Here is a 12,879-nt window from a genome sequence, read left to right as displayed (position 1 = left end):
TTATTTATTGAACTTGAGTCAGTGGCAAGCTGGAATATCGGGCTCCTTGTATATTTTTCAAGCTATAAGGTTTTATATATATTAATACTTGATCATTAAATTTTCATCATCCAAGACAAGTCTCAAGACATGATATGAATTTTGAGACAATCTTTTGAGCAAAAAATGTTCAGTAAAATTATAGTCAAATTGACCGATTCGATGAGACGGACCCAATAATACCAAAATTGGTTAAATCTAAGTAAAATCAAGCCCCAATCAAATCATTTAAACAATTTTTTAAAGTTTTTTCGTGCATATTTCGAAAGTAAAACGGGTGCAAAATCTGTAGAGCTTATAGTTGAATCGAGCGTCTTGACAAGAAGAATCCAGTGAGTCTGAGATCGCTCAATTCTGACATTGTTAAAACACTCAAATGTTTATCAAATATCGTCTGATCGAGTTGAGTCTGCTGAGCCGTCCGATCAAAATGATTTATATTCCTTCATTAATTGCAACTATTGCTCTATAAATAGAGCTCCACCCCTCACATGGATGGGGGAGAGCTTGAAGTCTGAAGAGGAAGCTTGAAGCTTAAAGAAAGAGTTGTCTAGCATCAGTCCAGCAGTTGTCGATCGCCACTGACTACCGTCGACCACCACTCACCGGCCGTCGTATATTACCATCAACTGTGGCCCATTCCTCACAACAAGGTTCTTCGTGCACCGACTTTGTAAATCAAAAAATTGTGCAAGTCTTTTTCGTCTGTGAGAAAATGGATTTTACATGTAACCTCTAGTTTATGGTGGTTTCTTCAACTAGACTAGATCCCATGATTTTTTACCTTTCCGGATTTTACATGTAGAAATTTTTGTTGTTTTTACTAGTTTTTTTTGTTTCAATTGAGTGTGTATTAGATCTTCTTAAAACGCTGAAATAATAATCTATTACTCTACCGTCGCAAATCTTCTAGCATTCATCATATAAAATCATAGATATATGCATATACTCAAAAGCTATGGAAATCCCAATGAAAGGGGGGTGTTCCCTCTCTTGTTGCTTGACTTTTTTATACCAAAACAAATAATTATAATAATAAAATATTTAATATATTTAGTATTGTAAGATTTTCATACATGGTATCTTGATTCAAAGACTGTGATGTGAAAGTTAGACGATACTTTTGAAGATCAATGAACCTATGTCACTGCTGGCAATGATGTCCATCTCTAGTAATTGCATCCCTTTAGATATGCTAGGCTACCTTCCATGGGTGGAAGAGACCAGTTCAGCCATCTTGACAGATGAGTTCGGTTCAACTACTTCAATAGATAAGGTCCAGAAAGGCAAAAAAATAAATCCTATAAATCCATTTTCATGTATGTACTGTAGATAAAAACATATAAAAAAAGTAGCAATTATAATCTTATAACAATTTTAAAATTTAAATTATATTTAAAAAAATTCATATATATCTAATTGAAATAATAAGCTTTAAATTGTCTCAATTGTAATATTACAATCATTAATAATTGAATTATCCTCTTAAACAGAAAAAAAAAGGAGCCTGAACGTCCCTCCCTGTAACCAAATGAGAGATGTTCATCCATCCTCAAGAACTCTCTCAAATCCAAGCCCACATCACCAAAACCCTAAAACCCAATTCTATTAACTCCCTCCTCAGAACTTTAACCCTCTCTAAAACCCCAGAAAAAGTCCTCCCACTCTACAACCAGATGCTCCGCTCCCCTTCCCACCACGATCATTTCACCTACACCTTCGCCCTCAAAGCTTGCACCTTTCTCCCCTCCTCCCTCATCCCAAAAGGCCGCGAGGTCCACGCCAGCGCTCTTAAATCCGGTCACCACTCCGACCTCTTCGTCCAGAACTCCCTCCTCGCATTCTACTCAGCCTCCTTCGACGCCGAAGCCTTCCGCAAAGTCTTCTCCGAGATCATCGCACCGGACGTCGTCTCTTGGCAATCCCTCATTCACGAGAAATGGATGCCCAGGTGAGGCCCTCCTCGCCTTTGCTTCTATGGACGTCGAGCCAAATGAAATGACGCTTGTGAGCGCTCTTTCGGCGTGTTCCCGGCTTAAAGATGGCAACTTGGGGAAGATCCTGCATGGGATTTGCGTCAGAAGGTTTGGCGGACATGGAGGTAATGTTATTCTGGACAATGTTTTGTTGGATGTCTGTATTGTCTGTGGCGCCTTCACCGACGCAGCTCAGTTGTTCGACATAATGCCTCATAGAGATGTTGCGTCGGCAACCACCATGATTTGTGGCTTTGTTCGGTATGAAAGATATGAGGAAGCCATAGCTCTGTTTGGAGAATCAGTAAGGGATGGAGAAATAGTGCCTAATGAAATCACTGTGGCTTCTGTCTTGGGAGCTTGTGCTTCTGCAGGGATTTTAAGTTTAGGAAAATGGGTGCACTGTTACTTGCTCAGGACTGGCATTGATGTTGATGGTATCGTAGGTAATACTCTCATTCACATGTACTCGAAGTGTGGCGCCATAGGAGCTGCTCTTCGGATCTTTGGCCGACTTCAATGCCGGGATTTGGTGTCTTGGTGCACAATTATGAATGGAATGGCTATAAATGGAATGCCCAAGCATTCCATACAATTGTTTTCTTTGATGTTGTGCTACGGTGTTCGACCAGACAACGTAGCTTTTCTTGCAGTGATGTCTGCTTGTTGCCACGCCGGCTTGCTCGAAGATTGCTTGATGTTCTTCGTCTCAATGTATGATATTTATGGTATTCTTCCGGAAAAAGAGCACTATACGTGCGTGATTGATACATATGGTCGAGCTGCTCGTTTAAGGGAAGCAGAGGATTTTTTTGTTTGTATGCCAATGAAGCCGGACAAATGTGCGTGGGGAGCTCTATTGAGTGCTTGCGGCACTAATGAGGTCGCGTATGAGCGGATTCAAAAGAGAGTTTTTCATCTTGGAATGACTTTAGGTGGAGGAACTTATGCGCTTTTATCGAATATGTTTGCTAAGGCTGAGAAATGGGATGAGTCTAACAATGTTAGGAAACAATTGGATGCGAAGAAGGTTCGTAAGCCGGTTGGCTATAGTTGGATGGAAGTAGCCTGATCGAGGAAGTTTGATTTTTTTCAATGTTGAAAAGTGGAATATCTAGTTAGTAGAGCTTTTATTGTAATGCTCATTTCTGCAAAAAAAAAAAATTTTGATTGGTAAGTGCACTGAATTGTATAGATGAAATAAAACTATTCGAAGCTCCAAAGGACTGGCAAAGAAAGATAGATTCCAAGGTATGATTTTTTTGTGGATTAGCTGCTTTTTTACATTGGAACCAATGCTTGTATCATTCTATCTTTGGAGTTCTAATATGCTTTTATTAAATATCAGCTTTGAAACTGGGAAGATGAGGAGCAATATGGAAGAAACTGAGGTGATGAACATTGAATTTTACCTGGTTGTTGCGGTTTGAAGCATCAGTCTCCAAAAATGTATTTTTTTTTTCCATGTTGCTTAGGGATGCTTGCCCATAGAAAAAATAAAAAAAAATAAAATATAAAGGGGCATTTACATACATACCACTCAATTTTTATGTATTTCTATATCTAACGGCTAAACTTTACCTTGAACATTTACACCACCGAAATCTCTCATATTTCATAAAAAATATCACTATTTTAACTTTTAAAAAGTGAAATACACCTTTTTCATGCATAGGTGAAATGGTGTATATGTAAAAATTGAAGTTTTGGTGTTAGATATGTAAATACAAAAGAATCGAGTGGTATGTGTGTAAATCTTCCTAAGAATTAACAAATAAGGTTCAAAAATAGATGCCTGAATTTATTTCACTGATGGAACAGGTTACTTTCAAATGAACATTATTAAGATCCTGAAATATCATCTTCAAAACAGGAAAATCAGGAGCTGTATGACAGAAACTGTGAATTATTCCTTGCAGCTTGAAGGTGCTGTCTTTAAAAAGGTATTTTTTTTCTTTTTCCGTGTTACTTTTTCTGTGTTTTTACCTTCAAAAAATAAGCATATCTGAAATTATTTCTCTGATGGATCATGGTACGTTCAGTAAATTTTACCATAGGTTTTTTCTATCTGCATTGGTTTTATTTGAATAAAAAATATTATTCTCTGGCCATTTAGTTGCATGCATGTAGAAAAAGTTTATTTTATAGTGTGATGATTACATTCTCACTTATATTGTGTTCAAAATGAAATCTTTACATTAAAAAATTGAGAGTTTAAAGTTCATATTGATTTAATTACATTCAATCAAACGAAATAAGGGAATTTAGTAATTTCATTATGTTAGTAAAACCCCTATGAAGTCTCTTTAATATTCGGATATTATTGTTTCGATTGCTGTTTGACATTGTTATGTTTTATTGTGATGTGGAATTTGTTTTAAAATAAGCTCATTGTTGGTTGCCTTTTATTAATCTTTTAAGTATCAAATGTTCTGAGAAGTTTCCTTAACTCTGAAATTAGAGGTCATTTGTTAATTGTGACTGTTTTTAAGTTTTCTGAATGCGGTCCATAATTTGGATGATCATAAGCCAGCAATGGCTAATTCACATTGTTGAACTCTTTCGAGTAGCTGTTATTTTTATTCATTGATTTTTTTTTTTCTTGGGGCATTACGTACACACCTCCCAATTCTTATGTATTTACATATGCAACATCTACTTTAATTTTTGCATTTATACCACTCAAACCTCTATTATATCAAAAATACTATCATTTTAACTTTTACGAAGGTGCACCTTTTCATGATAGATGAGTGATATGTATGTAAACATAGTAGTTTAGATGTTAGATATGTGAATTCATTGGAATTGAGTGGTATGTATGTAAATCTTCCTTTTTTCTTAATTTAAAATGCATTTTGAATGCTCAACATAACATAGGAGAGCGAGAAAGAGAGATGTGGAGCGATTGCCATGTATGTGGGAGCTTTTTTTTTCTTCTCATTTTCTTAGGAATTAGATCTTCAAAATTAGAGTTTCTTCCCATCTCCTCATTGGTTCTCATACTTCCAATTTAGAGCTTTAAAATCATCGTTTCCGTCATATATCATCCTACATCCTTTTCTCGCTTTCTAATCTTCGTCTCCATGTTTTTGTTTTAGAACACCATTGAAGCCTTTAGAAATATTGAAGGGCATTGATTAGACCAAAGCCACCATTGTAGCGTACAGACTAAATAATAACGTCTCTTTCAATAAACCATGAATGCATGCCCACCACATTTTGAATGTTAGCCATGTCTGTTAATATCCCAATGCATGTTATCACATGATAAATCTATCTCTAATTCCTATAATTCTTTGGGTATGTACATCCCACCCAATTCTTATGTGTTTACATATCTAACAGAAGGACTGAGTGGGAAAAATCACGGGGCTGAGGCGGGAGCAGTTAAAGTTTTAAATTTTTTTTTTCTTTGTTTTTCTTTTTTTATGGTCAACAATATAACATCTAAAATATCACTATTTTAACTTTTAAATAGTAAAATACACATAGTTAATGTGGCATATATGTAATAATCGAAGTTTAGGTGTTAGATATGTAAATACATTAGAATTGAATGGTATGCATATAAATCTTCGAAATTCGTAATGCATTTTTTAAGTTCTCTCCATCTTAAATAGTGCGGATATATTACGTACATATTGAATGCCTATTTGAAATGATATATAAATCTCTTCTTGTATAGATATGTTTGTCTAAATCATGCAAATTTTGAAGGAATCACAACCATCATTTATGACATTATGACTCAAAAATAAAAAGGACAAATCTTAAAAAGCTATAATTCTATTATTGGCATCAATTCTAATGATTGACAATGACACTACTCTATGCTTACTAAATAAGAAGGTATCATATGTACCAAGGATAAAACTATGAAATCTTACATGTGCTGTTGAACTGTCATTATTCGATGCTTGCATGTGCGTGAACCAACAATGTTTAAGTTTCACCATGCTTTACCAAAATGTCAACTTTGGGACGCATGCTTATGTGTGATGCATAATTATGTTGCACACACTCCCTTGTCATGATGTACACATTCAAGCAAACCTTGTGATACTCGACATTATTAGTGACGGATCAACTGTTTAATGAATATTGTAGCTCTATCTATCATGCTTGTGAAGTTCATGTTGGTTTGATACTTTTCTTTCTTCGTATATGCATTTAACGTATTGATTGTCATTTCAAGATGGGAAAAACTCGAACAAAATTATTATTAGATTTTATTTTTATTAGAAATGGTGATTCAAGCAAAGTTGTACTCATGGTCGAGGTTATGAGCCACAAACTTAGATTGGTTTGCTCAAATCAATTTTTTTGGTAGCATGGTTATTTTCCATTATCTTCGTCAACACATGCAAAATTAGCTTATGATGTTGGAACAAATTCAACAATGATTTCTATCATACTAGTGCGAGAATGTGGCAATGAATTGAGTTGTATGTAAATCTTCTTATGTATTTACATACATACCACTCAATACCTATTTATTTACATGTCTAACTCCTATTTAAGAATTGGACGGTATGTATGTGAATCTTCATAATTGTATTACCATAATGCTCAAGGAACTCTTTGTTGTCTCCTAGCATGGTCAGTTCTAGAACTTACATGAGATGTTTTCTTCCAACAATATAGGATGATGTGAAATCTTCTATCATTCTTAATTGTTCATAAAAGTAAGTCATGTGATATGTTATTTTTGAACTAATTTAAAAAGTGCTCTTGTTTTTAAGTTTGGATGTTTATGAAAAAATATTACATCCGGACGGCGCGGATTCAACCTTGGCAATGCACATTGTGGCATGATCGAATCCACGTTGTCGTCCGCACATCCAATGACATGATCGAAACCACGTTGTTGTCCTCACATCCTAACAACAAACGTAATATTTTTTTTCCAAATTTATTGTGTTATGTTCTTAAAATATCATGTGTGATATGATAATTTCAAATAAATATTTATTTAAATATATAATTTTGTTTTACATTGTATCATGTGGCTCTTTGACCAACGAAACATATGGTTACCATAATATAAAATATATAATATTAACTTTTATGTATAGAATTAATTTATAAAATCAGCGGTGCAGAGAAGGCTAAAACGAAGAAATAAAAGCCGCGAGCGAAGGAGAAAGAGGACAGAGAGAAACGTCGGATATATTTCTTCGCCATCGTCTTCCTCTATGCTGGACCTGTTCTTCGCGGCGGCGCTTTCCGCGGGGCCGGCGCCCCCCAGACCCCCTACACTCCCCGCCGGTGAGGAGCCTCAACCTGTTCATTGAAAGAATGGAGTTATTCGTCAGGGAAAACTCCGGCTTATATGCCAATCGTGCCGTCCCCCTCCTCCGCTTCGGTTTCCGACGAATTCTTACCGCTTTCCTTCAAGCGCTTTCAGGTAGAGTGCCGATCTATTAGGGTTTTTGTAATTCTCTCCACTAATCCCTCTTCTTCTTTTTCTTTTATTTTGATTTCCCCCTTGCAAATCCCTGTCGATTGTGAAAATTGCTTGTTTTGTTCAATCTGGGTTGGGATCTAGGGTTTTGTTTTAAGAATGTAAAGTTGGATTTTGTAATTTGTATTTTGTTAGGGTTTATAGTGGATGATTTGTGTAAGTTAATCGGATGGCATTTTTGGATGATTTTGTGGTGGATTTTGTTCATTGTTTTGTGATTTGGCTGTGGAATGATTGAAGATTTATGAAAACTTGCTTGAATATGTGCAGATGAATCATGAATGTTCATTCAATTATGAAAGAGTTTTTTTTTTCCCTTATTTATATTCTGAAAATAATTCAGAGGTCCAAATTTAGGATGTTTAATGATTTAGATGGGCTTTTAAGGTATGCTTTAAGATGATGTATGGGTAATGTTAGTAGTATAATCTTTGTAAAAATTCGTAGTTTTATTTGAAACATAAAGTTGACTTTTTTTAGGGGGTATCAGACATGCAAAAATATTAACGTCCCTAGTCCGAACGCAAAGCTGTTGAACAACGTATGTCCACGGGGAGAAAGAAAAAACCTTTGTTGTATTATGTCCGTTGTTCGGGCGCAGCTTGCGGCCGGATTCGGGACACAATATTTTCACATCCAGCATAACTCAAACATGGGCTTTTTAGGTTGGAGAGATAAGCCTCTTGGGTGACCTACTTAAAGCTTATATCAACAAATGCTCTTGAGAAGATTGATAAGTGTTAACTTTATTTGACAAGAAATAATTTAGAGTCCGGCTATCACACTCAAAATTCAAATCATTTAGAACTATTTTCATTTTTTTTTAAAGTAAAGAGTTAGTAAAAACATTTGTTTTCGCTTTGGAAGCTATGTAAAGAGTTAGTAAAAACATTTGTTTTCGCTTTGGGTGACCTACTTAAAGCACGCGAACAACCGCCCCATAAAATAGAGTTTTGTCACCACTATGTTGATCATCCAAACTTTAGGCTTGGAAGTTTTTGGAATTCAATTTTTACGGGGCTCTGATTTGCAAATCATCAGTAGCATTTGTTTCTCTTAACAAAACAGAAAAATTACATTTTAAACCTTCGTTTAATTTTATAAGTTTGCCCAATTTTTCATCCTAAAGGGAGAAGGATCAAGTCAAGTTCTCTTTAATAATAAATATTTGGCGTTTGCTAATCATCAGTATGCATGTGTGATTGCCCCAACCATTAGATGCATGCCAAACAATGACACCCATTGTTCAAAATCAGCCAAAGCCCATTATTATTCTACTTCTAAAACTTGTTTCTTCCCCTGGTTAGTATTATTGACTCGTGCTTAGCATACCTCATCGACTTTATTAACCTTTGATACTTTCGACCACCATTTTTGGAGACAAACTTCAACAAATCCAAATTCTAGCAATAAACTATTTACGGACTATGGGCATTATCACAACTTGTGTAACTCTCAATTCCTATTTTTGTGGCTTACAGACACTATTACATCTCGCCACAACGATCTATGTGACCAACTGTGACCTACGTAACTTATAACTACTAACTCATTTAGCTTCTAACTCTGACCTCTAGAGTCTACGGGCGTTGCCACAACTCGCCCAACTCTCAACTTCGGCCTCTATGAATTGCAAATGTTATCACAACTCGTGCAACTTCTAAATTCGGCTTCTGCGGCCTACAAACGTCATCGTAGCTCATCACCACGGCCTACGTGGCTCACAACTCCTGTGGCTCCCTACTGCTGCCCATGTGGTCAACAAACGCTTTTGAAGCAATTATCTATGACTTACATGGTTAATTACTATCATAACTTTCAACTATGACATCTACACAAAGATAGTGCTACAACAACCATCTATAACATTCACGGCGGACTATTGTCTCCATAGTAATAGATTGTGGTCTTCACAACTCGTTACAGCTATGATTGATGAAATATTATTGTACATCAATTTTGCAATTTCATATTCTCTAGCATACTCACCATTATATAGTGGATCAGTTCAACTATGCCGTGTCCCATGATTTTCTCCCTTTCCAAAGTTTTCACTTAAAAAGTCTAGGTGTCTCTTCATGGTACTTGTCACTTTAATTACCCAAGTGTGTGTTGATTTTTGTGCAATGCTAAGAAGCTTAATAAGCAACCTACTGCCGCGAATCTTCTAACACGCATCAACACCTATTTCATACATGTGGCAAGCACGTAAAAATCGAAGTCTGAATTTGATATGTAAAAATATAGGAATTGAACGGCATGTATATAAATCTTTTTTTTTTTTAAGCATGGGCAATTTAGGGATTATAGTGCATAATGTTTGTTTAATTAAATTTTTATTTTAATTTTATTTTTTTTTGTTTGAATATAAATATCTTAATATTTTATATTTATTTCTCAATAAACAGTTTAATTACCTTTAAATTAGCAGTGTATCTTATTTAAATATGATATATAAATACTATCTATTAATTCCTTGAAGGATTTAAATACCACCCATTATATATATACATATTTTTTTTTTATTTTTGATATTTTGGGGTGATATGAAAGTTTAGGACGGTATAAATGTAAATAAAGTTTGTTTAGGTATATAAATATATAAATGTATATGATTTGAATGGCATGTATGTAAATACTCATAATTTTTTCAAAAGTTGAATATGTCAAATTTTAATAACATTATCCTCACATCTTCTAGCAGGTTTGCCACTAAATGCGCGACTTGTCTAAGAAAATCATTTTCTAAATTTATTTTATTGCGGTTTATTTATTACTCCTCCACGTATGACACCAAATGTCTGCCCATATTTAGCCTGTAAAATTTTTTTTTAATTGTACCGGCAGTGCACGATAAGCGTGCCAATTAATATATCAAATATATATTAATATATTCATGATTGTAGAATTGTACCGGCAGTGCACGATAAGCATGCACTCCAATTTATAATCAACCGATGGGTCTCATTGAGAAGAATCACATGACACCCGCCCAAATTATGCACTTAAAATATAGTTGAAAGCTTTGAAGTATATTTTAGAGGACCAAATGATCTCCCAATGTCATAAATTTATGTTCAAATCGAGCTTCTCGACGAGGCGGATCCAACGAGCCCAAGAGCACTTAATTCTAATGTCATTAATATACTTGAATATTCATAAAATATCATTCAATCAAAGGGATCGCACTGGGTTGTTAGATAGAGTTGTCTGGATTCATGCAATATTTACAGAACATTTCACTCACAAAATCTATAAATAAACCTTACTCTCTTCATGAGAGAGGACATGAACCACGAGGATAAAACTGAAAGAGCTACAGAGATTTTACCTTACTCTCACTGTAGTTGGACCACCATTGCCATCGACGATGCTGACATCAAATTTTCTATCACTCGATCTCTATCACCACTCTTCTTTCATAACGGTCAGGCCATTATCACTTCCCCAAGATTTGCACTACTTCTCTAGCAAAAGTCGCATTGATAACCCCCAGTCTTGTAATATTCATTCTAGCTAATCAATGATCCATAAGGACTTATAATCTTTATCTAAATAGTAAAACTATTTCAAGAGGACTAAGCCCCAGAGATTTCACCTTTATGAATTTTGATGTAGAAACCTCATGTGGCTACATTATCAACTAGTCTTTTATTCACTTGCCACAAAGTTAAATTTTTTATTTATATTTATAACATTTGAAACTTTAAATCATATAAAAAATATCATTATTATTAATTTATTAAAATAAAATGTATCTTTTCATGCACAGATTTTAACATTAAAAAAAAATTATATGTAAATATCAAATTTTAAATATTAGATATGTAAATAAAAAAGAATCATGTGTGATACTTACTTATTTTTCCCCAGTATTTTTGTCCCCACTGTGATACCCTGGAATTTAAGGGCCATTTGGGGCAGTTTATAAATGTGGGGGCGTTTTTGAAAACGCCGTAGTATTATTTGGATCACGCGTTTTGTCCGTTTATCCAAAAACACGATTTCATTTTTACACTAAATGAGGTCGCGGGTCGAACCACGCGGTCGACCCGCGGGCCTCATTTCAGGATAAACTGTTTATCCTAAAATGCACAAGCTGTCCCAAACACATCTTAAGTTTGGGTCATATCGGTATCACAAGAAAGTTTTGACTATTACTCTTCGCAAGCGGTAGTATTCAATTAGAATTAGGTGTAAATATTTGGAATATATCGTGTTTTAAATAAGGAGTTTTGAAAATTAAGATTTTGATTGATAAAAATATGAATTTATATTAGAGGGATTTATGTCCAGACCCCCCAATTTCAATATATTTACATATCCAAATCCAACAGACCAACATCTAAATGGTCATGTTTGCCCCAACAAAATCACATCACGATCACTCTTCTTCAAATGCGACCAATCTAATCAATGCTCGCCACCATGCAAATACATCATGACTCTTTATTTGACCCAAATTATTTTCTAATTAGCATAATTACGCACAGAGCAACTTGAAATATTGATATTTACAACTCAAGTACATGGGTGATTTTTTTCAACTCTAGAATCAATACATTTACACATGCAACTACTTTAAGAACACCTAAACTTTATTAGTTTGTTGTAAGATGATTAGTTTTGTCTTTTTGGGTAAATTGCATTTTGACAGTTTTTTCAAACTGTTGCAGCTAAAATCTGCATTTTTTCAGGCTGGGTGAGGTGATAACTTTCTGGTTGCGGTCCGATCTTTTTTTTTTAAAAAATTATTATAGTCATCATAGTTTTTTGAACATCAGATTATTTTTCAGCAGCTTCATCGTTATTTTTTAATTAATTGCAGCTGCATCAAACAGGCACTCAATCTCCAACTCATTCGCGGTCTCTCAGCACCATCGATCGAAAGCTATCGGTAAATGCTAAGTATGCAATTGTCCATTTTTTTTTTTTAATTTTGAAATTTTAAATAACTTTTTCTTTAATTCCAATAGAAAAATAATTACCCCAAATTCAAATATATTTTATTTGCTTTTATTAAATTAATTTTGAGATAAGTTTAATAAATATGTAAATTCAATAATTTTTCTGATCAAATTTGACTAATAAATTAAGAATTAAAATAAATAAATAAATAGGTTAAAGCCGAACCATCCGAAGGCTGGTGACCAGAAGCATTGCCTCCTCTCCAAGCCATCTCCTCCCCTTAAAACCACGGAGTATCCCGTCTTCCACATAAGCCTCGCCATTTTCGTCAGACTTTAGGGTTAGGTCCATAAACTGAACCCAGCTTCCAAATCGCCACCACGGGGGGTGCAATCCTTGCTCTCCGATCCGAAATCCCCACCATCTCCTTCCCCCTCTATGAGCTCCTCCTCCACCAACCGCAACGGTCCGCGCCCTCGCGCCGCCGCC

At 35.0% G+C, this 12,879-nt stretch overlaps 2 protein-coding genes across 2 annotated transcripts in view; both read left to right on the top strand.

The window, feature by feature from the left end:
- The first annotated feature begins 1,180 nt into the window (after nt 1-1,180).
- Nucleotides 1,181-7,248, top strand: LOC110018516 (pentatricopeptide repeat-containing protein At1g50270-like). The gene is made up of 5 exons (XM_020715852.1): nt 1,181-1,315; nt 1,690-3,266; nt 3,364-3,464; nt 3,837-3,958; nt 7,121-7,248. The coding sequence occupies exons 1-2, from the start codon at nt 1,181-1,183 to the stop codon at nt 3,085-3,087; spliced, it is 1,533 nt and encodes a 510-aa protein (XP_020571511.1). The 3' UTR covers nt 3,088-3,266; nt 3,364-3,464; nt 3,837-3,958; nt 7,121-7,248.
- A 68-nt stretch (nt 7,249-7,316) lies between these two features.
- LOC110018515 (NF-X1-type zinc finger protein NFXL1-like) overlaps nt 7,317-12,879 on the top strand; it is an 8,917-nt gene continuing 3,354 nt past the window's right edge. Inside the window, exon 1 of the mRNA XM_020715851.1 lies at nt 7,317-7,425. Within this exon, the coding sequence (XP_020571510.1) occupies nt 7,317-7,425 (109 nt within the window). The remainder of the gene's footprint in view (nt 7,426-12,879) is intronic.

Source organism: Phalaenopsis equestris, unplaced genomic scaffold, assembly GCF_001263595.1.
Source record: "Phalaenopsis equestris unplaced genomic scaffold, ASM126359v1 Scaffold000024, whole genome shotgun sequence".
NCBI classification, from domain to species: Eukaryota; Viridiplantae; Streptophyta; class Magnoliopsida; order Asparagales; family Orchidaceae; genus Phalaenopsis; species Phalaenopsis equestris.
This window is presented reverse-complemented; position numbering and strand designations above follow the sequence as displayed.

What these genes read in the sequence shown, in the direction of transcription:
- LOC110018516 (XM_020715852.1), top strand. Translation starts at nt 1,181, where the DNA reads ATGTCACTGCTGGCAATGATGTCCATCTCTAGTAATTGCATCCCTTTA. An exon ending in CAACTACTTCAATAGATAAG is followed by an intron (nt 1,316 to 1,689) that starts GTCCAGAAAGGC and finishes CTAAAACCCCAG; the next exon opens with AAAAAGTCCTCCCACTCTAC.